The sequence below is a fragment of the Crotalus tigris genome, unplaced genomic scaffold (assembly GCF_016545835.1).
Source record: "Crotalus tigris isolate CLP2741 ecotype Arizona unplaced genomic scaffold, ASM1654583v1 scf7180000017628.32516253702:7417878, whole genome shotgun sequence".
Taxonomy (NCBI): Eukaryota; Metazoa; Chordata; class Lepidosauria; order Squamata; family Viperidae; genus Crotalus; species Crotalus tigris.
Window position 1 is genome coordinate 17,035 of NW_024096523.1, and position 20,338 is coordinate 37,372.

Consider the following 20,338-nt stretch of genomic DNA (forward strand, 5'->3'; position numbering starts at 1 on the left):
CAGAAAATGCCCTATAACAATCTTAATTTCAAGGAAACATAATTGAAGATTATACTCATATTTCTACTTATCAAGCAAACCACATCCCAATACACTCAAGATTTACAAATTAAGATAAATTAACTCAGCACTTCATTAAGAAAAATAATAAACTACATAGGCAACCATTTACTTGATTCTAAAATTCATTTTTATAATCCAATAAAGTACCTTATGCAGGCATAGTATGTTCTCTTCAGACAAGCTCCAAGAATAATCAGATATGCAAATTTTTCAAACTTAAGGGTCCCTTTATATTTTTTTATAGCTAAATATTTTTAATAGGATAGTTAGTAGTTGCCATGGGTACTTTTATTAGAAAAAAGCTCTAGTTCAAATTCTTAGATTAATGAGAAATTAAAGTAAAATATTAATTGGTAAAAAGTATTAGAATGGCATTTCTGACCAAACTAGACAATGTATACTGAAAATTAAAATGACTGATAACAACAGTTTCAGAAAGTGATGAGGTAATCTGAGTTCAAGAAACAGAGAATCCTATTTGAAAAAGTCACATAGGAAAGAAGTACTGAATAAGAAGCCAAGAAGCTATACTGTGAGACAATAGTGAAATTTCAAGGCATGAAGCAGAGCCTCAGATATCAGATATATGACTAAAGAAATTTAAGAAAGAAGAAATCTAAGGAAACGTAAGGAAAAAGATATGGATAATGAATTGATTCGAAAATCCAGATGTAACCAAGAAAATCTTTATTGCCTCTCTTCAAAGCTGTGTGAATTTTGCTAAGATGGAACTTAAAAGAATCTGGTCTGAACGAAAAGCTATTCAAAGCATATTAGCTAAAAAAGTCTTGCAAAATAAGACTGCTGTGTAAACATAAAATATAATAAAATTATTGAACTATTCAAAATTATTATTTGAAAAAGTGCTTTATTTCCTTTTGTTACTGATTCCCTTGACAAACTATTATTCTGAAAAAAATGAAGGTTTGAATTTTATATTGCCAAATCCTGATTTTAATTTACTTCACCTAAACTTAACATTAGACTTGGTGTAAAGTAGTAGTAAAGGGGAAAACCATGCATATGCAACTGGCTCAAAAAGATGTACCCACCTGGCTTCTTGTAAGTTACATAAATGTAGAGTCCCAGAACAATAACATATGTGAGCAGTGCTGCCCACCAGTTAATAACAAACATGACTATGCAGCAGAGAATTGCTCCAATTAAAGATATCCACATGTTGTAATATTTAAAAGCAGGACGCCAGCCTATTCAAAAGCAAATAAAAATTAAAAAAACATATGTACATACTTATGTATATATGTATATATCATATATGTTATGTAACATATATAAAACTTATCCTTCAATTGCCACGTTAATATATTGTATAAACAAAAACTTGTTACATAAATTTGCCAGCATTTACACACACAATTGCTATATACTTAAATATATCAAAAATGAAGGAAAATAACAGTAATACTATGCCTTCTCCCTACCCTCCTAACTTTTGCAATTTGCTTAAGCTTGAAGTTATTTTTTTTATTGCTGTTGGTGTTTATATTTTAAAAATGGATGTACAACTAGTGTTCAAAAATATTTTTAAAAAGACCCCATGTTCTCACTAGGATCAATATAAAATTCATACCTGGTGATTTTGCCAGTGAAGCATGGAACACGGAAAAATTAATTAAAGCATAGGAAGCCAAGAAGAAATTGGAGATAATTGGAGCAATTACATTCAATTCAGCTGCAAAGACAGAAACACATAATCATGTTGATTTTTAGAGCAGACTGCTTTGGAAAAACAGCTCCTTACTTGAATTGGTGGTTCTTCTGATTTTGTATTCTTTGTAGCCTTTTATAATGAGGCTTTTACATGAACTACAAACAGAACTTCCAAAAGTGGTATGGGAGATTAAGAGGACTATTTTCTTCATATATGCAGAAATATACAATCTGGATTAGGGTGGCAAAAGTGCTTTTCTGCTAAAGCTTCTTGTATTAATTGGGATAGTTGGATGAGACAACTCTAGAATTGAAATGAAGCTGAAATATATTTACTCAGGATACAGTGAGATGTAGAATTGCACAGAATGTCTATGAAATATATATATATAATTCCTTCTCTTCTCAGCACAGGTTCCACAAAGCCCCTCCCATACTTCGAAAGCATGCCAAAATGTTTAGAACTAGAAATATTTTAAATCTGAAATATTTTGAGCTTTCTAGAAGCATTCCAAAACTGTACTTATGGATCTAGAATTCTTTTATAATGGATAGAATATTGGGATACTTCTGGTGAGTGTTTGTACAGCTGCTCTGAATTCAAAGTGGGATATTTCTGATCATAAGACAAAAGTATTTGAGCTTAGACCTGGCCATTTCAATAACTTATTTATTTTTAATAATGTAATATTTTGCATACTATCACAGTTAAGCAGGTTAATTTTCACAGGAATCTTTATCTGCTTTATCATAAGTGTAATTCCTAGGTAGAACTACATCTTTGCATTTGATAACATTGAACACTGGATTAACACAGAAACAGTCTTCAAATATTTAGAGAATGAGAAATTCTAGTGACAAGCCTCTGAAGTCTAACTGGTTAATGTGATTGATGACATTAGTCTATATAAAAATTGTAAAGCTCAGTTCAGGTATTGTATTGACATATCTTATTTCCACAGATCATGCCACATAATTCAGATTTTTAAAACAAGTTTTTTTTTTAAAAAAAATGATTTAAACTAACCAATTAATATGAATCCAAGAGCAATCAAAAAAGTGAGAAGATACCCTCGTAAAGGTTCATTATTTTTCCCATAGCCTTTAGCAAACATCAGGAAACCCGGATAAATATTGTCTTTGCACAATGCCTAGGATCAAAAGAGATGACCAATTAAAGTATAAACATATAGAAAAATACTCAAGGCATCAAATCTTAAAGACAAGGGCCAAGCACACATTGGCAGTAAGAAAAAATTCAGTAACATTAAACGGTACAGATCATCAACTCAATCTAGTCTGATTTGCACAAGAAGATATAGCTGATAGACCAGGGAGGCAGCATTATTAGATATATTGTAGTCTTTTTAAAAAATGAAGACTTATTACATAAATTATAAGCAAGTTGAGAAAAGTGTTTTTTTAATATCAATCAATCAGTCTATTCTGATTGATTGATATTACTGCCAATATTGATATTGACTTCCTTGGAAGGGACCCTGGAGGTCTTTTAGTCCAATCCCCTGCTCAAGCAGGAGACCCTATACCATTTCAGATAAGTGGTTGTCCAATCTCTTCTTGAAAACCTCCAGTGATGAAGCACCCACAACTTCTGAAGGCAAGCTGTTCCATTGGTTAACTGTCCTTGCTATTAGGAGGTTTCTCCTTAATTCCAAGTTGCCTCTTCTCCTTGGTTAGTTTCCATCCACTGTTTCTTGTCTTGCTTTCTGGTTGACCCTCTCTTCTTTATGGCAACCACTTAAATACTGGAATACTGCTATCATGTCACCCTAGTCCTTCTTTTCACTAGACTGGCCATACCCAATTCCTGCAACCGTTCTTCATAAATTTTTGTCTCCAGGCCTTTAATCATCTTAGTTGCTCTTCTTTGCACTTTTTCCAAAGTCACAACATCTTTTTTGTAATGTAATAACCAAAACCGGATGCAGTACTCCAGGTGTGATCTTACTAAGGATTTGTAAAGTGCTACTAATATTTCACATGAATTTGATTCTATGCCCCTGTTTATACAACCAAGAATTGTATTAGCTTTTCTGGCTGCTGCCGCACACTACTGGCTCACGTTTAAGTGATTGTCCACTAGGACTCCAAGGTCCCTCTCACAGTTACTGTTTTTGAGCCAGGTTTTGCCCAATCTGTTTGGTTTTTCCTGCCTAGGTGTAAAACCTTGTTTTTCTCCACATTAAATTTCATGTTGTTGGATAGAGACCATTGTCCAAGTCTGTCAAGATCTTTTTGGATCCTAAGCTTGTCTTCTGGGGGTTAGCTATTCCTGCTAGCTTAGTGTCATCTGCAAATTTGATGAATTCCCCTGCTATTCCCTCATCTAAGTCATTTGTGAAGATATTGAAGAGCACAGGACCTAAGATGGAATCTTGTGGTACCTCACTGCTTACTTCCATCCATGTAACTGTCAGTGAGCTACAAATCCATTTGGTGGTGATGCTGTCTAGCCCACATTTTTCTAGTTTACCAAGAAGTAGGTTGTGGTCTACTTTGTTGAATGTCTTGCTGAGGTCTAAGTATATTATGTCTATAGCATTTTGCTGGTCTAGTAATTTAGTCACTTTGTCAAATAATGAAATAAGATTGCTTTGGTATGATCTGTTTTTAACAAACCCATGCTAGCTATTAGTTATATCTTTGTTTCTAGATATTCACAGATCTGTTTTTTTATTATGATGATATTATTATCTATTTTTATTATATTATGTTTTATTATTGTATTATGTTTTTGTTATTATTATTTTGTTTTTTGTTATTATTATATTATCTGTTTTTATTTTTATGTTATTATTATATATGGTGCATATTTGAAGAAAATAATGAAAACAATCCTTCTTACCTGAAAAATTTTAGGTGCACTGACAAGAGATGCTAACGCTGAAGAAAGAGTTGCAGAAAATATACCAGCTGTTATCAATGGGGCAAATCCTGATACCATGCTCATTACCTGTATATTGAATAGAAAATAAGAAAATAGTTTGCAGGGAAGAATTAACATTGTGAAAATGATATCTGAATTAAGAATGATATCTATATTTTGAAAGCAAGGCCCATGGTGCTTGCATTTAAACATTTTAAACTGCAATGAAGTGTAATGAAATATTATTTTTTTATGGAAGGACCTAGACTCAAGTTACTTAGATTATTCAGCTAGCAGATAGATAGATAATATTCCATTTAAAACAGTGGTTTTAATTTTCTTATTTTAAACAATACTTTTGTGTTATTTGTTAACACTATTTGTCTGGAACGTGAATGATATGGTGTCACCATTATGGGTTCCTATTCAAAATACTTGTAATCCCGGCAAGTTCTTGGTTCTAATTACAATACTGACTTTCCAACACTGAAGTGGCCAAACTTATTTGAGCTTTATTGGGCAGAAAATGTAAACGAATTTATTTTTTCTGATGAAAAAAATAATACGGAGCAATTCTTATTTTGAATCAGCTGTAAGATAGTGGGGTAATATATGGGCTATCAATGAGATTATTATTTTCAAAGAACTACTAAGTAATTATAGCTTTAAAACTTTTTAAATTTTACAAAAGAAATGCAACTTCCTAAAAAAGTTGAGTGACAATATTTCTAATTAAAATATTTGTTACATATTCTGTTTGGCCTCAATGCCCTCATAATCTCTGAAAACTTGAAGACAAGAAAAATGTTTGCCAAGATTAAACCTGAAATTATTATTACAGAAAAGGAAAGAAAAACAAATAAAGTTGGCTGGATGATTTTGATTCAGTCACTCTCTCAGCTTAATCTACCTCATAGGCTTATTGTGGGGAAAATAAGAGTAAGGAGTAAAGATAGTACTCAAGATATGACCATAATGGAGTTTGCCCATTTCAGTTGCATGTTGTGATGGCCATTAAGCAAGATGGCTTCGCTTAATGACCCCATTCCCTGCTTCTCCTGATGCAATCATTAAATGAATAGGTCTTTAAGCAGAGCATGGGGTGCCTCAGGCATGAGGGAGGCCCTTGGAGACCTAGCACAGGCCCAGACCCAGGCCCATCTGCCCTGAGCCTCTCAAGGCTCCCCCCCACCCCCAAAACACCCTGTGATCCATTTCCCGTCTGCTGGGCCTCTGCAGGCTTTTTAGCCTTCCACCTGGTCCCTGCAGGCCTTTCCCTTCAATCCTTAATGAAATAAAATTTTAATCACAGTTTACTATTTTGTAAAAAATGAAATAAACAGCAAAAAGCTAAATAAGATTTATAAATGGATTAAGGGTTCAGGTAAATTTGGAATGAGATTTGGGAATTAATTATAAAGAATCTTTCCTGTCGGAAATTTGTTTGGACTTTTGCAAGGGAAAATAAATCAATTTTAAAAATTGGCCACTAGAGGGAACTAAAGATTTTAGTTAAAGGAACAAATTACACACGCTTAATTAACAGTTAATTAACTGGGATGGATAACTGAAGGGCAGTTTTGGAAACATGGAATCAACAATGTCAATAGCAAGGTTTGTTTCCATCAACAGACTGTACAAAAATGTTATGGAAGAAATGGCAAGTGAAGAACAAGACAGATATGGATAGAAATGGATCTACAAATGATCATTACTAAAATGACGTGGAAAAAGATGTCTGTCTAGACATGTACAACCAATTGATGTTTTAATAATCAAAAAGAAAATAAAAATAATAAACCACGAGAGTGACCTCGGTAATTCTTCTACATTGGATTTACAAAAAAGCTTATTAAAGCTTTCATGAATCTTGTGAGAAGGGACAAAGAAGAAATGAAATAAAATTCTGCAACATTGTTTAAATGGATAAAAGATTAAGATTCAAAACTAAAAGGAAGAAATATAAAGTTGGTTTATTTGTTCAAGGTCAAAATAAAATGCATTATTTCTGGTAACCTTTAATGGACTTTCTACTGGTATTAGGTCTGAAAAGACTATGCATTATGGATTTTTTTATAGATAAGAGATGAATATAGGATGAAGAGATTATTATAAACTAAGAGGGGTGAAGAGTACAAAAATATTTATGAACGTAAAGATGGAAGACACTATAAAGATGGAAGACACTATTTCATATATTTTTCTCTATTTTCTTTTTTTCTTTGTTTTCTCTTCTCCTCTGCACATTTCACTTTTCTTTTTTATATTTGGTTTTACTATTGTAACTAAAATCCTGTAGATAGCTCGATAGCTAGATATAGATAGATGATAGAGATTTTGTGTGTGTGTGTATGTGTGAAGGAGTAACAACAAAAAATAACCACTAACATAAAAACTGGTTTTCAATCAAATATCCAATGAAAGAAACATTTTCCATTTTAAGTATTTGATTTCACATCCTTTTAACACAAAAAGATCTTTCTCCACATTTGTAATAGTTTACACAAATTTGTAAAATCATGTATGGCAGAGGTTTCCACCGGTACCAGGCCGTGGCTTGTTGGACATGGGAATGGCTGAAGAATGCACGCATGTGCACACACCCCCCACTCATGCTAATGCAGCCGGGTGGGCACTAGTGGCCCCATCTGCGCATGCACGGGAGTACTAGCACTGCCAGTGTCACATGGGCAATAGTGGCATTTGCTCATGCGCAGGGCGCTAGTGGCCCATTTGCACATGCACTTGGGCCCTAGCAGCCCGCACAAAGGCACCACCACCACCGTGGGTGTGCACAGCCTTCTTTTGCATGTGTGTGGATGCTAGCACCACTATGCATGCACCTGTTTGTGCAGGCGCACAAGCACACACATTTCCCTGCTCCTCCCTTTCCCATCGGGCCACCAACCAGGAAAGGTTGGGGAGTTCTTAATGTATGATATGGAAAATTCCCTCCCTCAAAGAATTCCCAGGATTGGAAATAGTGCTTTACCTGGAAATCATGCATTAGCCCATAAGAACATTTTGTCTTTTCACAGGAAGAGAAATCAAAATTTAGTTTACAAGCTGCTGATGTACAGTTTGTCAGCTCATTAACAATTGTGTCATTAAGGCTCCCGGTGGCATCCCGAACAACACAGGAACCTAGAAAAGTAGATAAAGAAGAGATGACTTATCAAGTAGAAAAGCACAGAAATCTTAATCCATTCCTATAAAGAAGGTCCATTTAGATCAGTGTTTCTCAACCTTGACAATTTTAAGGCATGTGGACTTCAACTCCCAGAATTCTACAGCCAGCAATGCTGGCTGTGGAATTCTGGGAGTTGAAGTCCACATGCCCTAAAATTGTCAAGGTTGAGAACCACTGATTTAGATTTTGTTAAAGATCTTTCTAAATAATATCAACAGCTACTCCTCCCCCAGGATGGTTGCTACTCACTAAGGAAATTTTTCTCCCCTACTGATATCTGCTGTTTTTGTTGCCAAAGCTGGTTCTTTAGCAGTGTTGTTTCCTGAATTTGAGTGGGGGCACCTAACAATGACCCAAGATGACTTTTAGACAGCTATGGACCCACCTGGAAGAGGGAAACATGAAGATTCCAGCTCCCTGTAGGAGCAGCAAAAAGTTATTGTTTTCTCTACCTCTTTCTACCAGCAGAACATTGTCATAATCAAGTCTGGGCTTTAATTTCACTTTTTCAAGTTTTTCTTTGTCCTTTATATTTAAACGTTAATTGGCTGGCTGAATGCTGATTTAGTTTAACCCCCTGCTGGATTTTATCTCTTTTTTTCCTTTGATCTTTTTGGTTGTTCTCATTAACTTCTGCTTTCTGCTTATCAGAAGTTCACAAAAGGGGATCGCATGATCACAGGACGTAACAGTCATAAATATGAACCAGTTGTCAAGCGTCTGAATTTTGATCACGTGACAATGGGAATGCTGCAATTGTCACAGTAGTCATGACCTAAAGGGGATCTGTTCATTTTCTCAAATATAGGTGGAGCCAAGATTTTCAATAATTTAGATATATATATATATAATATGCTGGAACATGGTATGATTTGCAGGAAGAAGGGAATGTTTTGAACATATCTATTTCAATTCGCTGGAGTTTGGAAGATAGTTCAGGAAGATTTGTTTGGGTTATATTTCCTGCTTCCAAATGACTGAAAACCATACTGATTTTTAATAATTATGGTTGAAAGTACCTTGAAGAAGCTTTTCAATTCAACATGTGGTTCCTAGAATGTTAGGTTATACCTTGATTTAAAAAGTCAGGTTTAGCACACATAAGAATGCTACTAAAGTGGTAACTTATACGACTTAATTTGTATCCAAATACTGGTAGGTCTCGACTTACCAAAATTTCTGTTGCTAAGTGAGACATTTGTTAAATGAATTTTGCTACATTTTACTTTTTGCCTGGTTGTTAAGTGAATCTGACTTCCCCACTGAGTTTCCTTGTCAGAAGATTACAAAAGGTCATCACATGACCCCAGGACACTGCAACCATCAGTTGCCAAGCATCTGAATTTTGATCGCGGATGCTGCAATGGTCATAAGCGTGAAAAACAGTCATAAGTCACTTGTTTCAGTGCCGTTGTAACTTTGAAGAGTCATTAAATGAACAGTTGTAAGTCAAGGACTTCCTATAGCAGTGAGGGCGAAACTTTTAGAGACCGAGTGCCCAAACCTCAACCCAAAACCCACTTATGTATCATTGGGTGGGCGTGGCCCATTGGGTGGGCGTAGCTGCAGTGGTAACGGTAGATTGGATGGGACTAAAAAGTTCAATCAATCAATTCCAACTTTGCGGGATCTTTTTTTTCCCCGCGAAAAGTTGAAATTGATTTTTTTTTTTTTTTTGCACACAGCGGCAGAGGCCTAAAACGAAAAGGTTTTATAAAACCCAGCTGAAGGCCTAGGACTGGGGCGACGGCGCACGTCCTATAGCAATTCAATGGTGTTAGCCCTGCACATTTATGAAAAGCCTCTGGCTACCAATATAAGTTATGTTACTTAGGCAAAGAAATATAAGTTATGTTGCTCAGGTATTTGCTTGTGTTGATGTACAGATTCTTTCCTAGGAACAACAAATGAGGTCTGGGAGCAAAAGATTCCAAACATCTGATAACCAGAAGTAGAGGCAGGAAAAGAAAAATAATAGTCCATTACACTGCACACAAATTTAGCTTCTGAAAAAAATCGCATTTGTAAATTATGATTTTTTTCTACTTATTTTATTTTATTAAAATAAATTTTTGTGCTACTGAGGAAACAGAATTGTGAAAATGCCTTATTTTTGAATGATATGATTCTTAAATGCCATATAAACACCACTAAACCTAACTTTCACAACTATAAAAAAAATGTTGACCAAACTCTGGTAAAATTAGCTTTATCTAATTTAACACAGTATTTTTTTTAAATAAAAGTTTGTCTTATATGTTATAAGGGAGAAAAATAGGACTTCAGCAATGACTCTTCTTTCTTTCCTTTTTAATAACTTCCTTAACAACATTTGTTCTGTATGCTTGGCTCCAGTATTCTATACTGCTAATCTGATATTCTGGAAAGCTAAGGATTTTTCAGAAACCCAAGTAGATGACATACACTATAAATTTATACTGGCAGTATAAAAATCTAAGTAATATAAAACATAAATACCATAACAAGCAAAAGCAATGTCTGGCTTTGGGGAGAATTTCTACTGATTACATCTTGTAAAGAAACAAATATAATTTCAAAACACCTACAATCTATTTTTACAAAACTTTAAACAACTAATTTATCTGTACTACAGTTTGGATTTTCTTGTTCTTTTTGTTCTCCTTTAAAAGTATATACAATATTTATAATATTATTCTTGCCTTTCCTTTTTCTGCGTACGTAAAGGTATAAATACTTGGTAATACCAAGTGGACTACAGTACAGAAGGTCGGTCTAAGATGGTGCACAGTATATAGATTTTGTATTTGGTAAATTATAAGATGATTGTCTCTATATGAAGGATAAGCAGTAATTAAATTGTAAAAATCAACCTAGAAAAAATTATCCACACAAACATCAAGAAATGTCCAAACAATTTAAAAGTGAAAATTGCTTACCTACTGATACTGCTACTCCCATGTAAACCACTGTAGTGATTAAGATGGCTAGCAGTGTCCCTTTAGGTATGGCTGATTGAGGATCCTGGAAAAAATGGCATTTATGAACCACAAGAGCGCTCCAAAGAACTGAATAGCAACAAAATAATTAAACATCACTCACCGCAAGATCACCTGAGATATTTGCACCAGCTAAAATGCCTGTTGCAGCTGGGAAAAATATAGCAAATACTGAAAAGAAAGTTTCTTCTTTTCTGAAATCTGGTCCAAAGTTTTCTGAAAATATTTCAGCTATTAAATAAGAATGTTAAAAAAGAGTTATTTTAACATTGTGTTGTCCAATGTACTTCGCATTTATTATTCCTCTGAAGAAATTACCATGAAGCTAAAAAAAAAAATACATAATACTTAAAAAATAAAAATAAACTGTAAGGTGGATATTTAGAAATTTGCTGTTTTTTTTAACAAATACAATCTTCCACCAAATCAGTATATTCTTGTATTACCTGTAATATTTCTGCCATTATTAACTAACACAGATATCAATTAAAAATTCCTGTAGGATTACAGTAGACATATTGACTAGAAAAATATATAGATAGTCCTCACTTATTGAACACTCATTGAATGATTGTTTAAAATTAGAATAGTGCTGGAAAAAACTACTTTACAGCTGACTTAGATCATTTGACTTTTGCAGTATCCCTCAGTCACATGATCATTACATTACAGGCAGTACACATCCTATGTCTGACCTTTGGGGTTTTTTTTTCTTTTTTCCCCACCTTGCAGAAGAGAGATGGGATTGCAAGAGAGAAAGCTGTTTGCTCTTCTACACATTGAAAGCAATGTGATTGTGCTGAAATTAGGAAAGGGTCAGACAAAGGAGAGATTACTTAGAGAAATTACTTGCTTTTTTTCTCCATCCCTATCTGAGAGCTGAGAATCTGGAGAGGAAGGGATTTAAAGAGACTAAGCTGTTTGCATTATATGCCTATGGCTGCCAGCCCTGGGCAGCTGGCACAATCACATTGCTTTTGATGTAACTAAAATAGTAGCGGGCACTTGAGCATTTCAAAGGACATGGGAGTGAATATGAGGCAAGCCAAAGCAGAACATGTGAAACTAAATAGACTCGTCTCTTTCCAGTCGGAAAGCACAGTCACAGTCATCTGATTTCTCACTTAGCAACTATTATGCTTAGTGATGGAGTTCTCAGTCCCAATTAGGTTGTTAAGTAAGAACTACTTTTATTGTAATAATAAATAAAGTTGGTTAGAACTATCTCAAGAGTAAGGAGCATAAGACATTCATATTTTGGAGAAATTGAATGACATATTCCTTTTATATCTAAAGTGGAAGAAAATGGACCTACTTTCACATATTCTATGAAAGCCATCATTATGCCCATAATCCTCAAGTGAGTGATGAGTGGCCCAACGTTACTAGAATGTTATCGGGGGGGGGGGAAATCTACACATTCCCATTTGGTGCCTGAAAATCTTGCAAGATATAAAATGGAAATTAATTACTAAAATTAGATTGTAGCTTTCCTCATACATATGGCATTTACAAAAATTAAGTCCTCAAGTTTAAGGGATCACCTGGAAAGTAAAATGGACTGTGGGGATGTTTTGTTTCAATAGTCTGTAGAAAATCTAATTGGGTTGCATATCAAAGGATACTATATTGAAGTCAAACACTTAATATTTCAAAACTAGAAATAGTTGATATATAACTTAGAATATGTTTTAGTAATATATATAAATTATGACATTAATATCGCCAATTTTAGTATGTGAAATAACAGGTTTTAGACTACATTTGGGAAGATTTTTGTTTTATCATTTTGTCTTACCTTTGTAACCAAAAAATCCTTGAGGCTTTTTGTTCTCAAACGGAATAAATGTTCCTATGATGAAGTCAGCAATAGCTATTAGTAATATCACCAGCAGAACAATCTGTGCCTATAATTTTCAAGTGGATAATATCAACATTATTTATATAAAAAAATTCTCCAAATTAAGACCAACATCACTCACTCTCTCTCTTTATATATGTATGTATGTATGTTTGTATATGTACATGTATGTTTGTATATATATGTAATATATGTATGTATGTATATGTACACACACACACACACAATTGGTCAAATAACTACTTTGATTAAGTAGGCAGTCAAATAAGCATTATAAATACAGTTTTTTAGATATGTCAACCTCTCTTCAATTGAGCCAAAAGTAGGAATGCTTGTGCTTGAAAATGTTTTGTAACAGAGATGGTAATTCACCTAGAAATTTACTCTACTTGATGAAAGCATTTAAGCATAGCAATTCTTTGAACTAAATCATATTAAGATCTTAAATATTTTTAAAAAGAATATAAGGATAGTAATTTGTTAGATTTACATAGAATGTAACTAATATATCCTTATAAAAAAGTACCTTATTAGGGTCTATTTGGGCTATGGCATTCTTTTAAGCCTGAATAAATACTATCTTATTTTAACTGCTTCCTACTGGAATATTATATTTTTAAAAAAATTAGAATGCTGCAGTCCTATGTGTAATTTCATCATCATTAAAATAATAGTATTTACTTCTGAAATGGCTTCAATAGAATTTTCTTTTGGGGGGCACAGAAATGTCACAAATCTTTTACTACTGGTTTGGATTATTTATTCACAACGAAAGTCTTTTAAGGACTGTAACAGTCATATTTGAAGAACCCTTCCCTCCCATTACCCTAATGGAAAAGCTATGTTAACACAAAATGTAAATAATCTCTATATTGTAACTATAGGATGAAACGTTATTGCAAGAATGTTCCTTGTTGATGTCTGAATATTAGTTATTTTTGTCATATATGCTTATTTTCACATTTTTTTCATACATTACTTACATTTTTATAATAGCATTTTTAAAATCATAGTTACTTACTTTAGCTTCCCATTCCATTCCTGCTAACGAGATGCCTAATAAAACAACAATTGTAATTGCTCCTATAATTCTGATATCATTATTTGGATCCAGCATAAGCAATTCATGTTCCTACAAAAAAAAATTGAGATAATTGTGATAGAGTTAATATTGCAACAAGTGAAAATCATTTTAACAAATACAAAAAAGATTACGAAGAATATTTGAAAACAGGACTTCATTTTAGTTTGTTATATACAATAATTAGATTTAGAAAATCCTGATTGTACAAATGTTGATGTTTATTTTGCTCTATTTTATAAAAACTATCTCTTATTATAAAGATTAATGTTAAACTCATCTAACTGTAATGTATTTGAATTGATTACTACGTTTTTAAAAACTCAAGTTGTGATTTAAAAATACATGACAAGTACCGTAAATGCCGGCGTACAAGGCGACCCGGCGTATAAGACGACCCCCGTCTTTATAGCCGGGCCGCATTCCTAGAACGTCGTCTTATACGCCGGAAACTACCAGTATTTCCGGCGTATAAGACGACTCGGCATATAAGATGACCCCCATCTTTGGCGCCAATTTCAGCGCTCGCGGAAGTCGCCTTATACGCTGGCATTTACGGTATGTATGCTCCATATTTTCATGTTGCCCTAATTTCCCCTTAGGCTGGTCATCAATGAAGGAAAACACATTATACAGGGCACAAGCTATAGTTATCAATAATTAGTAAATTAAAGATGTTAAATGACTGAATAAACTTCATAGCATCAAATCCCACATTATGATTATTCCTAGAGTTGCAAAACCTTAAAAGGGATACTTTACAAAATTGCAGGCTTTACACAGGTTCATTTCTACTGGAAGCATCAAATTCTTTTGATGAATCATAGACCTCCTTAGGTTTTCAGTAAGCATAATTAAATGATGCATTTGATATTGGGCTAATTTGAGCAAATATTTGTCCACTGAATTAGTACCACCACTAAATCCAAGCTGTCTCACATCTCCCTAAAACAGTTTTTATAAACTATTCCAAAGTAGAACTGTACTGAGGAAAATTTAGTAAAGTTCAGATTATGAAACATAAAGATAACAAACAGCACACTAGAAGAATGAGTTTACCTCAAGTAGGTCAACAAAAGTCTCTGCAAAACCGACTACATACATGGCTACGGCAACAGCATTAGCAAATGCAAAGATTAAGCCTATAGCACCGCCAAATTCTGGCCCCAAGCTTCTGGAAATGAGATAATATGCACCTCCTAAAGAAGAAGAGTGTAAGATGTAAGTTACGATACAAATTATATTTTTTTACACAGAATTTATGCTTATGTCCTACAAGCACTGAGGATCATCTCAAATTGTTATGACAAGGACAGGATGTCCTGGATTTTATGTATGAAACATACTTCAACATTTTAAGATGATTTTTCTCTTTTTTTATCTGAGGTCAATTCTGATATTCATGCGCACAAGAAGTACAGTATTATCATTATTCATGTACATAAGTACAGTATTAATATCTTTATCAATATTATTCACTTGTAACAAAATGTTTGCATCTGTTTAATACTGAAGTAAACACCACCTAACAGACAGACTGTCCTACTGACAGATAGATACTATAGACAGAAAGATAGAGAATTACAGCTACTAATTGTATGGAAAAAGATCAAGGGATAAAGCACTGATGTATTTTCTAGAACTTTCCTTACAACCAAAGAACTATAAAACTGCATGCAAATAATTGTCCTGCTTGTTAAGCAAAGCATTCATGATGAATAGAGGATTTTTATAACAAGTCACCAAAAACATGTTTTTTGAAACCCACTGACACTGACAAGCTAGGTTAAATTTTGTTATTGCTATTGTAGGTAGTATCAAATTACTGTTGGATGCACATCAATCATATATTTCACGGTCTTTTAACTTTTTTTTAAATTATATGAAAAATGCTTCCATCAGAGAATTTACATACATAAGTTTTTATATATATGCAGAGTTAAAAATCATTTATACCAGCTACATTTAAAGACTACTAATCATGTATATATTAATGAAGTTTTACCTCCTCTCACAAAACCATTGGTAGCTATAGCTGATGTAGACAAGCCTGTGATAGTAGTTACAACAGTGGCCATTGCAATAACCAAGACAGCAAGTCCTGTAAGGAAAAAAGAATTGTTAGGATTTGTAAGAATTATATGTTTCCTAAAACAATGCATATTAATAAAAAAATTCTGATTCAAAGAAAGATGGAAAAAATGTACTGAATTCTGAATAACAGCAATGTCAACATCCAAATTACCTTAGAAGATAATCCCTATTTACAAGAGCCTTTTGTACTGTGATAGGTCTTTAGGCAAATGACATCTCAGATCATTCTCAAATGCAAAAACCACATAGAACAGGAATCTGCGGTCCAGTTGGAACAGAGCAAAGTAGATCACATCAGGTCAGCGAAGACTAAATTCTCTGTCTTATTTATTTAGTCTATGTGTCAAATATATATTAAAAGAAGTTTGATCAGAAGATGATGAATGTAGTTTTAAAAGTGGAAAAATAAACATCAAACTGGGCTATGTTGGTGACATTACTCTGAAAGCTGAAGATACAAATTACTAGATAGATCTAGTAATCAAAGTCTAAAACTTTAGTGAGAAAATGAGAGTATAATTAAATATAAAGAAAATCAAATTAATAAAAACAGATACAGTAACCCAGCCTTAAAATTAAATACATTTAAGTGGTGAATAGTTTCTGCATTTAAGTGGTGAATAGTTTATCAAGCAGTATAGCAATCAATAAATATGCTGCAGGCTAGCACTTGGCAGCCTAGTAATGAAGGCCTCAAATACTGTGACACATTTATACCTATAAAAACTAGAATCATGTAGAATTTCTTTGCTGTGACAGTCATGGAAATGAAAGATGGACTCTGAAACACAATAAAAAAGTATTGATGTTTTTGAACTCCGGTGTTGAGGAAAATTCTTGAGAATACCATGAATAGCCAAGAAAACAAATGAAAAAATCAAACAAGAGTTCTGACTTGAGGTACAAATAACCAGGCTCAAATTATTATATTTTGGACAAGGTCCCTTGAGAAGTCCACAATGCTGGCAAAGGTAGAAGAAAAGAGAAGATAACAATAGCTATCAGCAAGGTAACAGGATTCAATTATAGCAGCAACAGATATGCTGTTGGAAGAATTGAAGATTCAAATCCATTTATCTGATCAATAAGTGTTGATTGAACATGGTTAACAACTGATTGCAATATATAAAAGTAACAAAAGTAGTATAAAAATCAAATATGGAAACATGTTTAACAATGAGAGTATAATTCACAGCAACTGAAACAGGTTCAGCAATTGCTTTATATTCTTTTCAAATATAGAAACCATCTTAATTTTTAGTAAGAAAGCCACCTACATAATATTCTGGAAATCAAACACAGGGCTAATCATTCAGGTATGCTATGTTTTTACTATGGAAACAACCCCGCCCCTCAAAATTAGAAAGTTCTGCAAAAAAAAAAAAGCAGTTATTTAACCATTCAATTCTTTCTTTTTGAGAAACTATGGACATTCAGCAGTAATCCTACTCTATAATCCAGGTTTTGTCAGATATTAGAAGTCACAGGGCTTTTAGTAATAGCCAAAATAATATATAAATGTGGTGTTTAGAAGTACTCACCTATGCCAGCTTGTCCTACAATCCAGGATAGTCGAATGAAGAGCATCACCCCCCAGATATTCAACATACATCGTACCTATTTCAACATCAAAGTAAAGAACATTTATATTAAAATTAGATTTTTGAAGAATTGTAACAGTTCAAGTTAAATGTTTCTTACAAGAGAACCAAGGATCTCAGGCTTTCAAACCCTCTTTTCAAGATGCAACTTGGAACCCATCTAACTTTAATGGCACACAGATGAATTTCTCAGGAAGTAAAGCTCATTATAAAACTGTTATCTTATATTTTTAATACAGAGGCAAATGTTTCTAATTTACATATAAATAGTTAGAAAACAAGATTGCAGTAAGATGTCAGTTTTTAAAAGCTAGTTGCATATTACTGAAAGACATTATTATTAACAGTTAATTAATAGATTATATACAAAAAACAAAAGTATTACATTTCTAGATTCCTAATAGGAAGAAAAAATGTTCACCAACAAAAGACAGATTTTATAAATCAATAGTAATAAAGCAAACATATAATGTCACTCAAAAAACTACATCATTTGTTGTTCTGTGGAGCCATTTTTGGAGCCATTTGCTTTGTATTGTTATAGGAAGAGTATGAGTACTGAGCTGTAGTTTCTTAACATGTCAAACTGAAAACTGTTTTATAAGGGGTGTTTAAACCATAGAAAAGATGTAACACTATCCTTGAAGCCAGCATAAGTGAATGGAAAATAAAGCCAGAAATCTCAAATTAAATAAATTAGAAAATGCTAATTACCTATAACTAAGCATAATATTGCTTATTACAAATTTAAAGTGAACAATATGAACAGTATGCCTTTTACTATTAACCATATAGCTCTAAAACAGATATGTCAAACTAGTGACGTCATGTGACGTTGCGCAATGTATTGGGGACTGTTTTGACATTGTCAGTGGGCGCAGCTTCCATGTGACGCGTCCGGCCCACGAGCTGGCAGTTTGACACTCTTGCTCTAGAATATTCCTGTGGTAGAGTAATAAATTATATGGGATTTGGGTTTTTTCTAAATATTCTCTGGATTACAGTAATCCAACCAACAAAGGAAAATAACAAAATATCAAGAATGAAAATACACAAATGAAAACATTTTCATAGCTTACTTTTCTTTACTCTTAAATTTACTATTTCCTTCTTTTAAAAAAAGAATCTTTGGGGTAATGATTGTGAAACTGCCAGATAGACAGAGGTCTCAAAATGCTGGCTTTCCAGACCATTTTTTATGGCCTATAATGATATTTCATGGATATTAAACAGCAAGGGCAGGGCAATGAGTGCTCTATAAATATAATGCCGGGCCACAGAAAAAGGCCTGGAATAGAAGCAGTCTGGAATTAGCAGTCTCACAACTTGTCTTAATACGCCAGCCTAGCATATTTTTCAGGCACAGGGAACACTATCAATCCCACAAATCTCCTTATGATGAGCAGCACCATTCCCTGAGAACCCCCACCTGCTCTCACACCCTTTCTATCATGCAAGAAGAAAGGCAACAAGGAAACCAAAGATATTGCTGCCAGGCAAAGAGAAGGAAAAACTCTTACCAGGCAAAAATGGAGATGTGACATGACAATATGAAAACGACTGAAGACAAGCAAGACTAGAAAAAATGCAGGGTCTGCACAGTTTTTAGTACCTGGATATCCTAAATTACCTCACCCTATATATGAACTTGAAAAATATTACATATCAAACCAGTAATACAACTAAATATTGGTATTCTAGTCAACAAAAAATACTGCGAGCTAAGTGACCAAATTGAAATATTTTTATTTTACAAGTAGCTTTGTTCTGTCTTAAGGTTGTTGTTGTTTCACAAATTCATGAAATGTTGAATCGCAACCCACACGATTTAAAACATTAAACAGAACCCCACATATGATTTAAAACATTAAACAGAAGTCAAAAATTACTTGAAATACAAGTTATACTCACCAATACACCTTTAATCCAACCAAATTTGACAATCCCTTTGCTATCAGCAGTATATGCTGCAGTGACTTCTCCAGTAGGTGTTCCTTCTTCTCCATTTGCATAGCCATCTTCAAATAGCTCCTAAGACACAGTAACAATCAGAAGAGAAAGGGAGGTTACCAAGAAAGACTCTCTAATAAATATGTTTAATGTTGATAGTGTTGTAACCAACAAAGATTAAACGGCAGACTACTTTGACTAATATCAGAAAGCCAGGAAATGTTTTTTCTTTGTAGAAAAGTAGTCTACCACTGTACGATAACATCTTTTATTATAAAATTAATGAAGCTTTATATGTTTTATATGATTCATATGATATGTATTTATTAAATACATGGATTTTAATGTAAGTATGCATTACATGATATACAAAATATAGTTAAATTAATAACTTCCACAAAAGACTACAGAAAGTACCATGGCAATTATATAAAGCACATATTATATTATATATATTCTTTGCTAAATAACTGTCCTGTTTAGTGATTGTTCAAAGTTATGACAGCACTGAAAAAGTAACTTTACAACCAGTCCTTGCACTTACAACTGTCAATGTGTCTCTGTAATAACATGATAGAGATTAGGGCACTTCACCACTGGTGGCTATTCTATAACTGTCACAATATCCTGTGATCACAATTGCCATTTGCACATTTTACAGCTGGCTTCTGACAAGCAGTCAATATGGAAGCCGGCAGTAAAACTGCAAGTTTTGGTTACTGATATCTCCCTTAACAACCAGGGTTGACTTGCTTAACAATTGTGGTGGAAATGAGGACTTAAGTTTGTTGTTATCACATGATGACTTGCTTAATGATATTATTTAGTGACAGAGTTGCTGGCCCCATTTGTGATGGTTAAATGAAAACTATCTGTATACATAATTCATAGCTCCTTTTACATTCAGTCAAAAGGATCAATGTCCTAGACCAGATTTTCTAATCCTTTTTACCCTAGAAGAG

The 20,338-nt window shown here is 33.6% G+C and overlaps 1 protein-coding gene across 2 annotated transcripts in view; it reads right to left on the minus strand.

Moving 5' to 3' along the window:
• The window catches only part of SLC12A2 (solute carrier family 12 member 2), a 41,924-nt gene that overhangs the window by 13,187 nt on the left and 8,399 nt on the right, over positions 1-20,338 (minus strand). For both annotated transcript variants that reach the window (XR_005555598.1, XM_039334149.1), the window contains exons 3-15: positions 19,338-19,457; positions 17,367-17,442; positions 15,737-15,832; positions 14,791-14,930; positions 13,672-13,782; positions 12,588-12,696; positions 10,893-11,020; positions 10,730-10,814; positions 7,614-7,765; positions 4,601-4,708; positions 2,762-2,885; positions 1,655-1,756; positions 1,116-1,271 (exon numbers count right to left, since the gene is read on the minus strand). Coding sequence is in view for 1 of the 2 variants with exons in the window: in XM_039334149.1 (XP_039190083.1) it covers positions 1,116-1,271; positions 1,655-1,756; positions 2,762-2,885; positions 4,601-4,708; positions 7,614-7,765; positions 10,730-10,814; positions 10,893-11,020; positions 12,588-12,696; positions 13,672-13,782; positions 14,791-14,930; positions 15,737-15,832; positions 17,367-17,442; positions 19,338-19,457 (1,507 nt within the window). In the remaining variant the exon portion in view is untranslated. The remainder of the gene's footprint in view (positions 1-1,115; positions 1,272-1,654; positions 1,757-2,761; positions 2,886-4,600; positions 4,709-7,613; positions 7,766-10,729; positions 10,815-10,892; positions 11,021-12,587; positions 12,697-13,671; positions 13,783-14,790; positions 14,931-15,736; positions 15,833-17,366; positions 17,443-19,337; positions 19,458-20,338) is intronic.